The sequence below is a fragment of the Panthera tigris genome, chromosome D1 (genome assembly GCF_018350195.1).
Source record: "Panthera tigris isolate Pti1 chromosome D1, P.tigris_Pti1_mat1.1, whole genome shotgun sequence".
Taxonomy (NCBI): Eukaryota; Metazoa; Chordata; class Mammalia; order Carnivora; family Felidae; genus Panthera; species Panthera tigris.
Window position 1 is genome coordinate 100,429,216 of NC_056669.1, and position 19,691 is coordinate 100,448,906.

A 19,691-nucleotide genomic window follows, 5' to 3' on the forward strand; every position below is an offset into this window, starting at 1 on the left:
CTATATTATGCAAATTATAATAACAAACACCGATGGAGTTCATTTTTAATAATGAGGCTCATATAGGTAAGACACAAATGTATGTGATGACTTTCTCTAAAACTGAAAAAAGGCAAATACATGAATTGCTGCAATTTGGAAAGATAGTGCTGGGACCTTGGCTTCCCCTGGTCTCTATTTGCTCTTTTAATGAAACGTAGTATCACAGAATCATTGGGGATTCCATTCTCCAAAGACCCTGAGCCAAATATAATGCAAGTCAGGAAACTAAAAGAAAGGGCTAAGCTTCCCCTCAACACCAGGTAGGTGTTACGTTTCTGTGTTTTAACAAAGGAATTATAAATGCCTCTCTAGTTTTCAAAAACAGCAACTCTTGACACATGCTATGAATGCAAGACAAAGAAAAACCACATGCTTCAAATCCCTTCCAATTATTGAGATAAGGGAGATAAAATTAGACCATCGCCACATCAAATGGCTCTCTTAAGTAATTAGTGGGTTAATTCCCTATTTCCTCAGGTAGCTGTGTAGCTATGTGAATTACATATAGCTATGTAAATTACAAAAGGGAATTTAAAGACATTCTTTAAAATTTAAGTTTGATTATTACAAGCTGTTGAATTGTGTTAGATCTGAGGAAGAGAGTGGTGACTTTTGGCCCTTTAACCAGAGCTAATTTTTAGATTCAATGCTTTATAGCATTAGAAAAGTGGTGTGAAAGGCAGTCCAGATGAAAATTACTGCTAATTAAATGAAAATCAAAGAAACAAACATGAAATCAGTGAGATAAGAAGAAACTCATCATCATATTAACAAATTGGTTTGCTTAGAAACAAAGTCAATGGAAGGAAAGCTATTTAAACAAAATGAAACAAACAACAAAAAAAGCAAAGATCCAAAAAATTACTTTCTTCAAAAGCCATTTGTCCAGTGTGTCAATAGTCCAGTTTCTGTTTTAGCTATTTGTTTCACTTTGACTCTACAGCAAACATTTAGGGAGTGTGCCAGTTTTAACATATTTTCTTATTTAGTTATTTCAACTACCTCCTGAGGAAGGTTCACAGAAACCAGTAGTAAAGCTAGAAACTAAGGCTGAGAAGTGAAATCACAGGTTTTGTGGCAAAAAAGAACTAGTCGTTCCTTTTCACGTCTGGCATTTCAGTAAAGTAGACATGATCAAAGCAATCTTGTCCCAAGGTTTGCAACATTTGAATTGTTACTAAATAACTTTACGTCACACTGGGAAAAGGGTAGAGATCCAAACCTATGTCTTTCTCACTTTTTATTCAACACCAGGGAAATATTCTCAAAGCCTGGATTGTGGAATACCATATCCATTACTGTTCAATGAAAATAAATTCAGCTGTCAAATTAACGTGAAGCATGCTTTATATTTACTTCTCCCCAAACTCCCCAAATATAATAGTGGACTATATATTCCTATAAATTCTGCAGTAAAGAAAACTTTCCTTTAAAAAGATTTAATCAAATATGTCCCTAATATATCTGCTATTATAATCTTATTTTTCATGTATTCTGGTGTATATGATGAAGCCCAAGATAAAATTAATTTAATAATCTTTTTCTCAATAAAAACCTACGACCTAATGTACCAAAAACATGTTCACGGTCCTTGAAATTAGACTTGTAATCTGTTGACTGCAGGGATCAAAACATATTGAAAAGTTTCTTGATTCAATCTTATGAAAAAAATCTGATATGGACTAATCCAAGCCATTGGATAATAAATGCTTTAGGAAATCAGAAAATAGAATGGTAAGTTATTTGTTAGAACAGCAAAGAATGACTTCCTGCAACAAGGGAGTTTTAACAAAAAATAGTGTTATGATAGAAAATGTTTGATTTTTTTTTATTCTCTATGCTAGACATCCCTAATTTCTCATTTTCCATTTTTATGGACCATCTATAAATTTAATCATTATATATATATATAGTATATGCATATTATTGTGAAACATGTGTCATGTATTGCTTGTCTAAATTAAAAAGACATCATAGACAATAATTTTGTTAGATGTCTCAGAAATTGATCTGTTAATATTGAGGGGTGTTTTGTTTTGTTTTGTTTTGTTTTTTAAGGGATGTTTTTCTTACAATATGGGGTCCTTGCCTTATGTTCTAGAATATGGAATATATTGTTATCCAGGGTCCATGTCTTAAACTTTCTGTTAAACCAACATTCCCATGAAGCTTTCCAAGGGGGCTAATTTCTCCAGGGTTCTTATGATGCATAATGCCAGTTTACATCAAAGTCCCTGATGGGACTTTGATTCAACCCAAGTCTCTTATCAGGCTGACTTTTCACAGTTGTGAGAACTGAATTTCCTGTGGACTGTGATTGTTAACTAGACCATTCAGTTTTCTAAAGATGCTAGTAGATTGAATGCATATATTCGGGTTGTTATCATTGCCCTCTTGTTCCCTCCAGGGCCCCCACTGGGGAGACACACAGATGGCCAACAGAAATGTCAGTGTGGTAACTGAATTCATCCTCCTTGGGCTGACCGATAACCCTGAACTGAATACTGTCCTTTTTGTGCTGTTTCTCTCCATTTATTTTGTCACCGTGGTGGGCAATGTTTGGATTATAGCAATAATCTGGGCTAGTGCCCAGCTCCATTCCCCCAAGTACTTTTTCCTTTGCCAGCTGGCTTTCTTGGATTTCTGCTATTCGTCAGTCTTTATTCCTAAAATGTTGGTGAATTACCTAGCAGGACAGAAAGTCATCTCCTATCACGGTTGCCTCCTTCAGTATTCCTTTGTCAGCATGATCCTGACCACTGAATGTTTCCTGCTGGCGGCCATGGCCTATGACCGCTATGTCGCCATTTGCCGCCCGCTTCACTACAAAGGCCTCATGACCCCCACGTTTTGCATCCACTTGGTGGCTGCTTGCTACCTGCTGGGTTCTGCCAGCTCACTCACCCACCTGAGAGGCTTGCTCAGCCTGTCTTTCTGTGGGCCCAACATCATCAACCATTACTTCTGTGATATCCCACTGCTCTTTCAACTGTCCTGTTCGGACACCCAACACAACAAGATTTTACTTACCGTCCTCTCTGGAATGACATCGGTGACCACCTTCCTGATGGTGGTTGGTTCCTATGCGGGAATCCTGCTCACTGTCCTGAAGTCACCCTCCACAAGGAGCAGATATAAAGCGTTCTCCACGTGCATATCTCACCTAACAGTAGTGACTCTCTTCTACGGAACAGTGATATTTACTTATCTGGGAAGCAGTTCCAGCTACCCACCAGATAGAGCCAAAATCCTGTCCATGTTTTACACCCTTTTGCTGCCAATCCTAAATTTCCTGATATACAGTGTGAGAAGCACAGAGGCCAACGAAGCAATGAAAAGAATTATTGTGAGAAAAATATTTGCTCTCTGACTATGAATTTTTAAGAAGTGACATTTAAGGAATGTTTATTGATTCTATAGGCAGGTGCATTGTTTAATACCTGTGAGACTTGTTGGAGGAAACAAAATGGTGTTTTCAAAGTATATATTCATTATTGGCTTTTGGAAACACACAGACATATGTTATATATGTATTATGTATTATGCACATATGAACATATACATATGCAATACATTCTGTCTGGTAAGGAAGACATTTCCTCTGTCCTCTTAGGTTTACTGTTTGAGGACCTGTGAACTAAACTGACAGGCGACAGACTATCAGGTGAATAGACAAAGTTTCCTCGTATGTATATAAGATGCACACACAAAAAAAGTGGCTTGCTCAGTAATTAGAGGTGGGGTTTATATACTTAATTTAGCAGAGGAAATGCTTCTATGGGAAGAATAAAATGGCTTTTGAGGGAAAAAATGAGAGATAAATTTTGTGATATTGTTTACCAAGGGGTAAGTGGTCTCCTCAGTCTTCTTTCTTGTCAGACAAACCCCCCCTGGGGAGAGAGCAGTTATAGGCAGCCTCACTCTCAAAATTCCTGCCTTTAATCAGATAAGGGAAGTTCTGCAAAAGCCTCTTTGTGCATCTATTGAATCCTAAGTGTCTCCAGTTTAAAATAAGTTTATGTCATTATTTAATTTGGATCCCTTACATTCCCAAATTATTTTTTTTTAATTTTTAATGTATTTTTAAAATTTATTATTAAGAGAGAAAGAGAGAGCATGAGCAGGGAGGGACAGGGAGAGACAGAGACACAGAATCCAAAGCAGGGTCGAGGCTCCCAGCTGTCAGAGCAGATCCAGACGCGGGGCTCTAACTCACCAGCCATGAGATCATGACCTGAGCCAAAGTTGGACACTTAACCGACTGAGCCACCCAGGCGCCCCTCCCAAATTATTATTTTGAATCTCTACTAACTCAGTAAAATCCATTGCAAAGAATGCCGGAGACTTCCTTATTCTTTATGACTCTAGAGGAGCTGCCCTGTTTTACAGATGAGACAACAAAGGACCAATGGAGTTGAAAGCTCATCCAAGCTCAGACAAGATGAACATTTGAGACGTAGAATCCAAGCACACAAGCATACATGGCGCCAGGATGGCTTAGTCCATTGAAAGTCCCACTCTTGATTTCACCACAGCTCCTGGGAGTCAACCCTGTGTTGGGCCTCCATGCTGAGTGTGGAGCCTGCTTAGGATTCTCTCTCTTCCTCAGGCCCTCTCCTCCTCTCTTCTGTCTCTCTATTTCTCCCTAATTAAAAAAAAAATCAAGTATACATATATCCATATACTTACACAGGCCTTCTCCCATTTTACATAAACTAATAGAAGTTCCTATACGCATTTTGTACGCCATTTTTGCCTAGAACCATTACAATTTGAATATTTACCTTAAAAAATAATTCCACAGGTGGGGCTCCTGGGTGGCTCAGTCAGTTAGGTGTCCGACTTTAGCTCAGGTCATGATCTCACAGTCTGTGAGTTTGAGCCCTGCATCAGGCTCCGTGCTGACAGCTCAGAGCCTGGAGCCTGTTTCAGATTCTGGGTCTCCCTCTCTCTGCCCCTCCCCCGCTTATGCCTCTGTCTCTCTCTCTCTCAAAAGTAAATAAACGTTAAAATGACAAAAATAATAATAATTCCACAGACTTCTTTTTTATGGCAATTCCATTTCTCCCAGTTGTTTAAAAGAAGTACCAAAATGGCAGTGCAAAGGGATTCTGTCATATCAGAGTACATTGGATTCACTTAAAATCAGCCCTTAGGAAACTTCTACAAAAGAGTACAGCCACTTGAAAATGCTGATAGTTTTTTAAACAAAATGACTGTTGGTATTATATGTGTTCCTCATTGCATATAGTGTTTATTGTTCTGCTTACTCAGACATGGATCAGAAACTGTCCGGTATCATTGTTAAAACCACAATTGCTAAGAAAGCAAGCATAACTTTGGTTAACGGCACTTTCGCAGTATGTAGCTAACAATGGTTTTGAGTTTATGAGAATGTTTATCAAATGGAATGATATTTAGCTCATGCCAGTAAATTTTTCCTGCTAAAACCTTATTAACTTATGGAGGTTTTTTTTTCTTATTTCTGAATAGTCAAATTTAGGTAAATATGTAATATAATGTGTTAAAGCAAATTTTATTTTACTGCTTCTATATGGCCCATATTTCTTTCCAGAATAATCCCATTGTCATATATTTTAACATAATAGCTATTCATTTTCCAAAATATAAGTAATCACTGTTGCTGTTATAAACAAACTTCCAATAAGGATGCCTGAGTGGCTCAATTGGATAAGTGACAGACTCTTGATTTTGGCTCAGGTCATGATCTCACGGTTCCTGAGCTGGGACCCTGCACTGGGCTCTACACTGTCAGTGCCTGGGATTCTCCCTCTCTCACTCTCTCTCTGCCCCTCCCCTGTTCACTCTCTCTCTCAAAAATAAATAAATAAACCTTAAAAAATCAAACTTCCAATTGTAAAACTATTACCTAGGAAGGAAGATTTTAGGCAATGGCAAGCAGTTTTCTGGATATCCCATAATCACAGACTAAAATTTAACTCAATGTTGGCCCTACTAAGTATCCATCTCCCGGTGTCATATGCTTAAAGTTTATATGTTTTACAAAAAAATTGAGATAATAATGAAAACGTTTGTGTATAAATCTTTATTTTTGTAATTGGATTCGTCTCAATAAATTACTTTGGAAAATTCATAGAAAAAAATTTATTTTGATACTATCCTAAATTACTTTCCAAGAGACTTGTATGCAACCTAATTCTTTCATCAACACAATTATATTTATTTAAAATTTGAGTTATTATAGCTTTATAGAAATAAATAATAAATGCTCTGCATAATAAAATCTCATAAATAGGAAGTCAAAACCAATAATCTGAAAATTAATGAAGATACAATGAGTGATCGTGCTTTTCTTTCCCCAAATTATCGATTGATTTCATGAGAAGCAATATGAGGACATTAAGTTTCCTCTATTCTTTTTACTAAAAAAAGGGACTTGAAAATATGGTCTTTGAACCAAAGTCAATAAACAGGAACATATTAAATCAAATGGAAGGGATAGGATAAAGGAAATTGGCATTCTGAAATATTATAAAATTGCAGATAGAGGGACTGTTTAAGAATACCATTGAAACCACAAAGAACCCAGATGTAATTAAATATTTCTTACAAAAGTTATAAATTGGTAGAGTGAATTTTCCTAATAGTTTAAGGCTGATATATAAAAGAACAACAAAAATTAACTTCTCAGATCCAATGATACCTTAGTTATCTACAAAGATAGTTCCTCCAATAATCAGTAAACTACCTTAAGCAAAGTTCACCCTGAAGTTTGCCTCATCTACTTCTGCACTTTGTGATGATCTTGTTTCTGGAAATATATTTATGCTTTTTAAAATTAAGGGGCGGCTGGGTGGCTCAGTCGGTTAAGCGTCCGACTTCAGCTCAGGTCACTATCTCGCGGTCCGTGAGTTCGAGCCCCGCGTCGGGCTCTGGACTGATGGCTCGGAGCCTGGAGCCTACTTCCGATTCTGTGTCTCCCTCTCTCTCTGTCCCTCCCCCGTTCATGCTCTGTCTCTCTCTGTCTCAAAAATAAATAAATGTTAAAAAAATAAAAATAAAATAAAATAAAATTAAGCCAGTAATTTAGTATACTTTTATGGCATGTGATTGAATATAGTTTATTTCTGTAGATGTATAACCAGTCTGAAGATATGTGTTTGATTTTGTTGCTCTTAAAAGCCTCTGTTAATAGCCAAATTATGGAATGAGCCTAAATGTCCATCAACTGATGAATGGATAAAGAAATTGTGGTTTATATACACAATGGAGTACTACGTGGCAATGAGAAAGAATGAAGTATGGCCCTTTGTAGCAACATGGATGGAACTGGAGAGTGTGATGCTAAGTGAAATAAGCCATACAGAGAAAGACAGATACCATATGGTTTCACTCTTAGGTGGATCCTGAGAAACTTAACAGAAACCCATGGGGAAGGGGAAGGAAAAAAAAAAGGAGGTTAGAGTGGGAGAGAGCCAAAGCATAAGAAGACTCTTAAAAACTGAGAACAAACTGAGGGTTGATGGGGGGTGGGAGGGAGGGGAGGGTGCGTGATGGGTATTGAGGAAGGCACATTTTGGGATGAGCACTGGGTGTTGTATGGAAGCAATTTGACAATAAACTTCATATATTGAAAAAAAATAAAATTAAATTAAAAAAATAAAAAAGCCTCTGTTAGCAGTGCAATGCTGATAATAATATGTAACTATATCTATATCTAATCTATATCCGTATCTATATCTATATATATACATCTAAATATGTCTACAAATCTGTTTCCCTGCCTATACAGAGATAGATACACTGTATGGTAAAATTAAGGTATTAAGGTTTTAAGTTCTACTTTAATCCACAGTGGTCAAACAATCCTAAATTAACATATGTAGGTGTGACTATCACATATTTCAATGTTCCAATTTGTTTAAGTGCTTTTGTAGGGGAAAGCATATCATCCTGATGAATTAAAAATTAAAAAAGGACACCCATTATAATTGCCTCATTATTCATTATTGGAGAAATATCATAAAAAGAAGAGATTAGGTTTGTCTTATAGGGTTTGAAGGAATACAATTATAAGAATTAAAAAAAAACACTTGAACTAAATGCATTTGAAAATCAAAGAAATGTATCTTTAATGCTACCCTGACTTCTTAGAAGCTGTGTGGAAATACATTTCAACTCAACATAATGAGGCTTTGCAATATATGATATCCTGAGATCAGACGAGATGCAAGAGAGTAAAGATTGCTTAGAAGATTCAAGCCAAAGAGGACAACAATTTGGTGAGAATTTGTAGGGAGCATTTTAAGTACCAGATTAACGGTATGTGTATTGGCCTCCAAGTGTCATTTTGAACAATGAGGAATTCTGCTGACGGATATTAAATAGTTTATAACTTATGAATTTCAAAGAGCTGAAAATGGTCTTTTCTTTGGTGCCATGTTCTTTCAGAATCATAGAAATTTCTAATTGAATCGGCCATTGTAATCTGTTCTGGTGAAAAAGCCAAGTACTGAAGAGAAGAAAATGCAACTATATACTATAAATGCATTTGGGCTCATTACTCATTGTGTAATTAGTGACTGTCTGAATTTCAGTTCTGTTCTCTCATATTGGATTAAGTATTGTTGACTCTGGTTCCCAAATACCCTTAAAACAAGTTTTCTCTTCTTCATTAATCATCAGCACTGCTGTCTCAATTCAGGCCCTATGTTCTCGAATCCTAACTATTGAAATAGCCTTCTGACTTCTTCCATTGCCACTTTACCTTCAGTGTGTTTCTATTCTTATCTCAGAAACACACGTTGGTCATAATTCTTTCCTTAATGTTACATATGTTCTCTTATCTTCGTAGGAAGTCCAAATTCCCTGAACTTTTTATACTTCTCTTTAATCATTCTCAAGGGCCAAGAGCAAGAATTCTCATCTTTCCCAAGATTTTCCTTGATAATATCCTTGAGAAAATTAGATTATTTCCTCCAATGTTCTATCATTGTGCACTGTATTGTAACAGTGGATTGTGAACTTTTGTTTTCACAAAAGTCCTCTTCTGAACTGTTTAATCCTGTGAGGAAAAGACTGCATCTTATTCAAGGACTTTTGGGATAGTTTCAGGATTTCTGGCATAGTGATTATCACATAGTAGGTACACAATACTGACTCATTTAATAAATCAGGGTGTTAATTATTTCAGAGTGTTTTTCTTTTTTACCTGTGTGGTAATGGCATGTTTGATATTGAGGAGTAAATAAAGATAAGTTTTAAATTAGAAGTTTTTCCATCTAGTATACTTTTTTAAAAAAATTAGCTATTTATAGGAGTCAGGTTCTCAATAACATGTAAAGTGGTGAGCATATAAATAGTAAGCAAAAATATAAGGAAGTTTTCTTGATGCATAGTAATTAAATAAATACCTAATAAAATAACTTCTGATTTACCAAGCTATTGAGCTTTATTATATATGGAGCTTGAGGAGATGTAAATGATTAATGGAGGCAAGGTTATTATGACACTGATGATCAGGGACAAATCTCATGGAAATTAAAATTTTCCGGACCACTCTAGAACGCCTCCCAGTGATAGGTCATAGAAAGTAGTAATGCTTCAGGTTATTTAACTGAAGGAAACAAATTAATGTGCATTCTGATTTATTATTTTTTTTGAAAAGAGATATCATGATGAATGTAAATGTCCAATGGTGAAAGAAACAGCTTAATAGACATGGGTATATAGATATAATAGATTATTGCAAATTTCATTTATATTAAAGACATGAAACAAATGTCAATTGAATACCTAGTCTATCTTCAATATTATAACATATGTATTATAACATAACATCTTGCACTATATATAAATATATATATATATGATATTTAGCTTTATTTTCAAAAACCATGAGGAAGTTACTACCATTGTACTATTGTCACTTTGCAGATGATGGATGCTGAGGATTAAAGACATTACAAAATTTTCACATGGTCACAAAGGCGGTAAATGGTATTTCAAGACACAAACTCAGAATTATGACTCCCAAATCTAAACGTTTTCAACTATAGCACCGTCTTCTTTTGAAAAGTTATAATTACAAAGACTTGGACATTTAAAAATATTGAAAATATGTGTGACATATTCTCAAGGGAAAAACATGGGTGCACACACAAAAATAGAATCTGTGGTCCAGATTCAGGTTTCCAAATACCATCCTCCCGTAAAAGATGGCAAGGATCCTTAGAGAAGTAGTTGTTTCTAGAGCTGAGTCTGGGAAAATAGAAGATGAGCCTGGAATATACTGTGCTGCCATATTTAAGAGGTGAAAAAACAAACACAAAACAAAACAAAACAAAAGAAAACAAAACAAAACAAAAGAAAAAGACAAGAGCATGACCAAAGACCAAAGAGCAAAGTGCACAGAAACTAATTCAGTAATGGTTCCATTAGCAGAGCTATTTGAGCAATAAAATAAATGAAGGGGGTGTTGGATAACCCAAAGGAAAATAATTCCGAGTACATATTCGTACAACTATCTAACCAAATAAATACATAAAGAAGAAAGAACAACTCTTCCTTACAGAATCATTTCAGTTAAAATATCCGGGCACCTGGGTGGCTCAGTGTGTTGAGAGCCAACTTCGTCTGAGGTCATGATCTCATGGTTCGTGGGTTCGAGCCCTGAGTCGGGCTCTGTGCTGACAGCTTAGAGCCTGGAACCTGCTTTGGATTCTGTGTCTCCCTCTCTCTCTCTGCCCTCCCCTGTTTGCATTCTGCCTCTCTCTCAGAAATAAATAAACATTAAGAAAAATTAAATATATATATATATATATATATATATATATACACATATATATGTTTGAAGGCCCTTTCATGCAGATGGCTGAGGCTGAAGAAGGAAGCTCATCCCCCTCAAAAAGCCACAGCCAAAGCAAAGGCTTTGAAGGCCAAGAAAGTGGTACTGAAAGGTGTCCACAGTCACACAAAAAAGAAAATCTGCAGGTCACGTACCTTTCCGGGATCCAAGGCACTGAAGGCAGCCCAGATATCCTCTAAAAAGCACTCCCAGGAGAAACAAGCTTGACCACTAGGCCATCATTAAGTTCCCCCTGACTATAGATGGAGTCAGCCGTGAAGAAAATAGAAGACAACACACCTGTGCTCATTGTGAATGCCAAGGCCAACAAGCACCAGGTCCAACAGGCTTTGAAGAAGTTTTACCACATTGACATGGCCAAGGTCAACACCCTGATTAGGCTGGATGGAAAGAAGAAAGCGTGTGTTCCACTGGCTCCCAAGTATGACACTTTGGATGTTGACGACAAAATTGGGTTTATCTAAATTGAATCCAGCAGGTTAAATCTAAATCTAAATTTTTTCACCAAAATAAATAAAATAAAGTAAAATAATAAAATGATATAACATAAAAAAATAAAAATAAAATAGTTGAAAGAATGGGAAGATGGAAATTTGCCACAAAAACACCACAGTAATAATAGGTAGAGGCAACATATTGATGGGTGTCGAAAAGAATAAATGGAATATTTGCATACCCTAAATTATCTTCCCCAAGTATACATAAACTACAAAGAAAAATCCTAAATTTATAGTGAAAAAGGCAGGCAGACACTATGTTAAGTAAATGATCGAGTTTAAATCACTGGTAATATCACTCGGCGACATCATGTATCCTTGGAGAAGATGAAAAGGCATGCATATCACCTCTCTGGCACTTTTCCCCATAATCAATTACCTCAATTTCATCATGAGAAAAATATCATGTAAACTTACATGCAGGGACATTGTACAAAATACTTGATGAGTAATCTTGACAAATATCACAGTCGTGAAAGAAAAGGAAAGAAAATGGGACAGTCACAGATCTCAGGAGACGAGACAGAGGTAACAGTAATGGCAGCATGATGTTCTAGATTGCACCATAGTGACCCAGAGCCCTTATGCCAGTTATGTACTGGCAACCAGTATACTTACACCTCTAGGCTCACCAAAGATCAGACTACCAAAGAGCTGAGCCAAATTTTGAATCTCAAAAGAGGCAGTTAACTGTAAGTAATGGAAAAGCAACAGCAGTATCATTCTTTTTTTTTTTAATTTTTTTTTAATGTTTATTTATTTTTGAGACAGAGAGAGACAGAGCATGAACGGGGAAGGAGCAGAGAGAGAGGGAGACACAGAATCGGAAGCAGGCTCCAGGCTCTGAGCCATTAGCCCAGAGCCCAATGCGGGGCTTGAACTCACGGACCGTGAGATCGTGACCTGAGCTGAAGTCGGACTGCCCAACTGACTGAGCCACCCAGGTGCCCCTAGTATCATTCTTATCTTTGCAATCATACACAAATCGGACATCCCAGAGTCCACTTGGGATTCTCTTTCCTCTTCTCTCTGCCCCTCCTCTTCTCATGGTCTATCTCTCTCTCTCTCAAAAAATAAGTGAATAAACTTTTCATTCACACCTCAGAGACCTTGTGCATTCAGTTCCAGACCACTGCAATGAAGTGGGTCAAATGAATTTTTTGGTTTCCCAGTGCCTGTGAAAGTTATGTTTGCATTATGCTGTAGTCTATTAAGAATAAAACATGCTTTACTGCTAAAAATGTTAACCATCATCTGAGCTTTCAGTGAGTCGTAATTTTTTTGGAGGGTCTTGTCTCAGTATTGACGGCTGCTGACTGACCAGGGTGATGGTTGCTGAAGGTTGGATGGCTGAGGCAATTTCTTAAAATGAGACGACATGAAGTTTGTTACATCAATTGATTCTTCCTTTAACAAACAATTTCTGCGTAGCGTGTGATTCTTTTTAATATCATTTTACCTACGGTAGAACTTCCTTAAAATTGGAGTCATTTCTCCCAAAGCTTCCCACCACTTTATCCACTAAGTGTATGTGATAGTTTAGGTCTTTTTTCGTTTCAACAATTTTGATGGCTTTTTCACTAGGAGTAGATCCTATCTCAAGAAAACATTTTCTTTGCTCATTTTATAAGAAGCAATTACTCATGCATTAAAGGTTTATTATGAGATTATGGCCATTCAAACATAATAATGAGGAAAAGTTTGAAATATTGCAAAAATTACCAAAATGTGACAAAGGGACACAAAGTGAGTAAAAGATATTTGAAAAATGACACCTACAGTCTTGCTGACAATGAGTCTCCACAAACCTTCAATCTGCAGGCAACCCCCACCCCACCAAAAAAAAAACAAAAAAAAACCCAAAACAAAAAAAAAAAAACAAATGCAATATTGGTGACGCGTGGTAAAGTGCAAGAAAACAAGTCCTGTCCGTATCTGTCATTTAATAGCTTCTTAATAGATGGGTGTCGAAAAAATAAAGAATGGATAGAAATTTGAGATTTCAGGTATACGATCCAAGACTTTCAACGTTTTATTTTTTTCAAGATACATAACAGGGCAAATAAAAAATGTTGTTCTGTTCCTTTTGTCTAAATATCTGAGTCTACTGATCATCTGTAAGTGATAGCACATATATAGTAGATTTTATTCCTTCTTAAAAATCTCTAGTGTGAAAAGTAGGATTATCCCCTTTCCAATGCAGAATCTATCTTGTTTAATCATTGTAATACTAACTTCCTTTATTTTTTAGTGTATTTTTTTTAAGCTTATTCATTTATTTTTTGAGAGAGAGAGATAGACCATGAGAAGAGGAGGGGCAGAGAGAGGAGGAAAGAGAATCCCAAGTGGAGTCTACAACCCACTCACCATGAGCTCATGACCTGAGCCGAAATCAAGAATCAGATGCTCAACGGACAGCCACCCAGGTGCTCTCTAACCCCTTTTTAGAGATAAATCAAAAAGAGATGACAATTCCAGTAGAAAAATAATTTAGGCGAGTCTGTGAGGTCCTTCAAACCTGATGTTTGTCAATCACCAACGGACCTGATGCATTTTGAAAAATTTACCTTTGTGGGTCTGATCCTACTAACCCAGAAATGTTTTAGGGGTGTGGCCTAGGAAATGGCTTTAAAACAGTAAACAAACAACAAATGGAATAATGATGTGAATTGAGTTCCTATCAGCCATTCCTGAAACTGGGAGTAGAGTTTGAGTTTTTACTTCAGGTTTCTTGTCTATTTTCCTAGATGGCATTTTCATTCTTACTGATTCCATGTGTGCATCACTGAGCACAGTCAGCAAAAAATCAGAGTACCTGCATTAAAAATAAATACATAGTGGCGCCTGGGTGGTTCAGTCCATTAGGCGCTGACTTTAGCTCTGGTCATGATCTTGCAGTCCATGAGTTCCAGCCCTGCGAGGGGCTCTGTGCTGACAGCTCAGAGACTAGAGCCTGCTTTGGATTCTGTGTCTCCCTCTCTCTATCTCCCCCCCTGCTTGTGCTCTGTCTCTGTCTCTGAAAAAATGAATATACCTTAAAAAACATACATAGATGATTTGTTGACATCACGGTAATGTAATTTCAATGTATAATAACACCATTTAATCAGTAGATAGGAAAAGCTCACTTTTCCTTGCTGGGAGGGTTGTCTGAGAAGCCCAGGTGGAGGCAACAGTGATCTGATATTCTCTAACATCATGTATCTCATATATTGTCGTGGTGGTCAGTGTTTTAAAAAATCTTCATATATTTACATATTTATTATATATACATTATATTATAGTTGTATTACATATACATATATATTGCACTGTTATAATATCATATATGTGACATGATATATAACATATGATTATATATTATATTTATCACATCATATGAATTATATATTATATATCATATAATCATATAACATCATATATCATGATACCATACTATATATTCTATATGAATATATTATTATATATAAAATATTTTTCAATATATTTTTAACAATTTTTTAATGTTTATTTATTTATTTTTTTTGAGAAAGAGAGACAGAGTGTGAGTGGGGAGGGACAGAGAGAGAGGGGGAGACAGAATCCAAAGCAGGCTCCAGGTTCTGAGCTATCAGCATAGAGCCCAAGTTGGGGCTCGAACTCACGAACCATGAGATCATAACCTGAGCTGAAGTCAGCCGCTTAACCAACTGAGCCACCCAGGTACCCCTCAATATATTTTATATGAGTAGATAAAATATATGATTAGAACATATTTTATAATAAAATAGATTTTATATAGAAAATATATGAATAGAATATATTTTTCCTATATTCTGTATGTATATATTATTATATATGATTTATATTCTATAAACATGTATTGTGTATATGTTATATACTATGTATATATTATGTATATGCTAATAATATAAAAAAATGACTTTCAAAACTATATCAATTATATTTTTCAGTGTATCCATTGCCATTTAAAGTGAAATACACAAAAGGAAGGGGTATGTATTTCTGAACATTTCCATTGGAAATGTATCCCAGGCAAATTAAGAATAAGCCTTTGGGTACAATTAAAATGCAAATCTCAAGAGATCAAAGATGCTAATTGATCAATTCCTTTATGATATGAGTTTGAGATTTGGGAAGAGATGTTGCTATAAGAAGAGTGTTAACACACTACATTTCCGAAGACAATTCTTTGTCCTGGGACTGCATTAGAAATACATGAAGAACAACACAAATCCTGAATGTGAATCTAGCTTTGAGCTAAAGCAGTAGATATTAATTCTCAACAAGGCACATGAAAATAAATAGTTATTGTAGTTAACTTGGGTGTCATTTCCATTCTATCAATGAAAGATAATAGACACATTACCCAGAACTCTCCTCAACACCAGCAATTTTTTTCATCAACTTCATAATATTAATAGAGTTCCATTATATAGGAAATAGAGCTCTGTGCTAAACCACAGCAACAGATGAAAGCTGTCGCATTAACAATTCGTGAGATCCAGAACTGCAAATAAGGGAAATATATGTCAAAAACTAATGGTGAATTTGGTGAATACTGAATGATGTCTTCTCTTCCTGTTATCTGATAATAAACCTCAAAATCACAGGAAGAAGACCGAAAGAGGCTTCATTTGGATGACTAAATCTCAGGTTAAGTCTAATCTTATCTTCTTTCTGAAAATGTGTGCACGTGTTTTTCACACTGAAAACCTTTCTCTTCCTCTTTATACATGACTGCATCTTTCAGTAAACCTTAAGAAAAGTGCCTCCAGGGGTGCCTGGGTGACTCTGTCAGTTGAGCTTCTGACTTGATTTCATCTCAGGTCACGATCTCAGTTTGTGGGGTTGAGCCCTGCATCGGGCTCAGCAATGGCAGCGCAGAGCATGTTTGAGATTCTTTCTCCCTCTGCCCCTCTATCCTGCTTGTCGATTTCTCTCTCTCAAAATAAATAAATAAACAAGAAGAAAACTAAAGTGCCTCTAATGAAAGGCAAGAAAAAATGCCTTCATTGATTAAATGCTTGTTAAATGGATTGGTGATGAATAGGCACCCTCGAGAGGGTGGGAGACACTGAATGATCAAGTCTCCTTAATACAACATCAAGTCCCTTTGGATCACTCGGGTGGAGTGTTAAACATCTGAAACAAACTTGCATTAACCATCATATTTATGTCACCTGAATTAGGCAAATAACTTCTCTAATTTCTAGTAAGATCACCTGTGTTTTAATACTTGGTTGTAAATCACATTTATTTTACTATTTTTAGCCTTTCTATTTTTGACTTGGAAACTACTGTTTTTGGCAATGAATTGTCTGTTGCCTGATGTCACAGATAACCATGTGCTTTATTTAGGAGCAAACATGTTTGTTGAGCGTATGCACAAAACAATTTGGCTATGTTATATAGATTAACTCTCATGTTTGGTCTTTCTTTACTCACCAATAGAAAGGGTATGTGACAAAAAAGGTGTAAAGAATTTTATCATTAACGTGTAAAGTAAGCAGGATTTTTCATATATATATACATGAATACGTGTGTGTGTATATATATCTATATATCTGTGTGTGTATATGTGTGTGTGTGTGTGTGTGTGTGTGTGTGTATATATATATATGTTTTCTTTAAAAAACTTAGCAAAGCTTTATTGACTACAAGAAACTATTAGATGTGCTCATATAAGATCTTGTTAAGCTCCTAAAATGACCCTTTAAAGTATCTGTTAGGTGTTGACAAATTAAAACTGCCACACAAAGGTCTCACTGAATTCACAAGTTATAGAACTTTCTTTCCTAAATAGCCTTTATATTCTCTAAGAGCATCATATAATTGATTCCAGTAGGTAAGTTGCAAAATGTATGATTTGGGGCCCAACGGTAGACTGGAGTAGAAGGTAGTATATTCCAGGAAGAATCTCTTCCAAAATCATTCTGCCATCTTTGACCCTCTCATAATTGGAGTCTAGGTCAACTCTGGGTACTAAGTCTTTAAGCTTGAATTCTTTTCTGACTTTTGTTTCTGCTTTTCGGCAGGTAAAGTAAAAGGCCTGAGTTGATAAAAATGACTGGGAACAATTTCACTGAGATCACTCTCTTCATCCTCTCTGGATTTGCAAATCACCCGGAACTACAAGTCAGTCTTTTTTTAATGTTCCTCTTTATTTATCTGTTCACTGTTCTGGGGAACCTTGGGCTGATCATGTTAATCAGAACTGACTCTCGTCTTCACACACCTATGTACTTTTTTCTTAGCAACTTAGCATTTATTGACATATTTTATTCTTCCACTGTAACACCCAAGGCGCTGGTAAATTTCCAATCCAAACAGAAAACCATCTCTTTCGTTGCCTGCTTTGTTCAAATGTACTTTTTTGTGGGTTTGGTGTGTAGTGAGTGTTTTCTTTTGGGATCAATGGCCTATGACCGCTATGTAGCAATCTGCAATCCCTTATTATACTCAGTGGTTATGTCCCGGAAAGTGTGCAACGGGCTGGGAGTCATGCCATATGCAATAGGCTTCACGAATTCTCTGATATCCGTCTGTGTGATTAGCAGTTTGGCATTCTGTGATTCCAGCATCAATCATTTCTTCTGTGATACCACAGCTCTTTTGGCCCTGTCCTGTGCGGATGCGTTCAGCACAGAAATGGTGATCTTTGTCTTAGCTGGGACCACCCTTCTTAGCTCTCTGCTCATCATCACAGTCACTTACATTGCCATCATCTCGGCCATCCTCAAGATCCAGTCTGCAGCAGGCAGACAGAAGGCCTTTTCCACCTGTGCTTCCCACCTCATGGGCGTCACTATCTTCTATGGGTCCCTGATTTTCACGTATTTGCAGCCTGATAACACATCATCCCTGACCCAGGCACAGGTGGCGTCTGTATTCTATACCATCGTCATTCCGATGCTGAATCCACTGATCTATAGTCTGAGGAACAGAGATGTGAAAAATGCTCTCCTGAGAGTCATGCATAGAAAACTTTTTTCATGACAAATCTGTGCATGTTACAATTAAAACTCACCTGGGTGGTTTCAGGCATTCAATTACCGCAACAATCAGGAAAATCGGAAAATGAACCCAAAGGCTTACGCAAACTAAATCATAACTTAAGAGTTTTGAAATTTGGGAGGTGAACTATTATTTTACTTGTTTATGCAGAGTACTGAATCAGCGCACGAGGAGTTCGTTTCAGCATATAGATTATTTATACTGTCTACACAGTGAGTTGCAAATACAATGTCAACGGACACTGGGTAATATAGGCAATCTCTTGATCATGTGAATTCATTTGGCCACATAGTTAAACGTGAGCTTTGATGGCATAGAAAAGTGATGTCTATGTGGCGGAGTATGGTCTTAAACTCAAACACAGCAGAGTTTTATTTCGAAAAAACCATAATGTGCCTCCCAAACTTCAAACATTTGGTAAACATTTAAATGCCTGTGTGTGTCGATAAATAAAGCAGTAGCTGTAGCACAATTCCTGAGTCATTTGGAAGTATATTACAACTATGCTTGTTTTTCCAAATCAGGCAGACATGCTCGGTGAAGTCTATGGTATTAAAAGGAGAAACTGGGCTTTTGTTTTGTTTTTCCTTGAAAAGGGACTCCGTTCAATGGACTCCCTCAGGCACTGTTACAAATGACTACTGGAAAGAACATGTCCTTCAGTACTGCCTTTGCTGTGCATAAGTCACCGAGCAGTAGTCAAAGTTGCTGGCAACCACTTTTAAAAAATACGTTGAAGGATGCCTGGGTTGCTCAATCCGTTGAGCGTCCAACGTCAGCTCAGATCATGATCTCAAGGTTCATGAGTTCGAGCCCTGCATTGGGCTCACTGCTGTCAGTGTGGAGACCACCTCAGATCCTCTGTCTCCCTGCCCCCCCACCCCGCTCTCTCTCTGTTCCCCTCATCCACTCATGCTCTCTCTCTCTCAAAAATAAATAAACACTAAAAAATTAAAATATACATTGAGGGATGTCTTAGTGGCTTAGTCGGTTAAGCATCTGACTTCAGTTCAAAGTCGTGATCTCAGGGTTCCTGGGTCCCAGGCCCACACTGGGCTTTGCCCTGAGAGTGCAGAACCTACTTGAGATTTTCTCTGCCCCTCCCCCACCGTGCTTTTTCTCTCTCTCTCTCTCTCTCTCTCTCTCTGAAAACAAATAATAAACTTAAAAGAAATAAAAAAATAAAAAATAAAATATATGCCCAAAGGGACTGAAGATAAATTTGATGAAGCTGTTTTACAAGAACACGTGTGTGATTAATAATATTTCTTTCTGGCCAATAAGAA

The 19,691-nt window shown here is 36.8% G+C and overlaps 2 protein-coding genes across 2 annotated transcripts; both read left to right on the top strand.

The window, feature by feature from the left end:
• The first annotated feature begins 2,361 nt into the window (after positions 1-2,361).
• LOC102953127 (olfactory receptor 1052-like) lies at positions 2,362-3,412 on the top strand. The gene has a single exon (XM_007088809.2). The coding sequence runs from the start codon at positions 2,405-2,407 to the stop codon at positions 3,410-3,412; it is 1,008 nt and encodes a 335-aa protein (XP_007088871.2). The 5' UTR covers positions 2,362-2,404.
• Positions 3,413-13,779: 10,367 nt separating this feature from the next.
• On the top strand, positions 13,780-18,387 carry LOC102953432 (olfactory receptor 8I2). Its single transcript, XM_007088810.2, has 2 exons — positions 13,780-13,814; positions 17,427-18,387. The coding sequence occupies exon 2, from the start codon at positions 17,455-17,457 to the stop codon at positions 18,385-18,387; it is 933 nt and encodes a 310-aa protein (XP_007088872.2). The 5' UTR covers positions 13,780-13,814; positions 17,427-17,454.
• Positions 18,388-19,691: the final 1,304 nt, after the last annotated feature.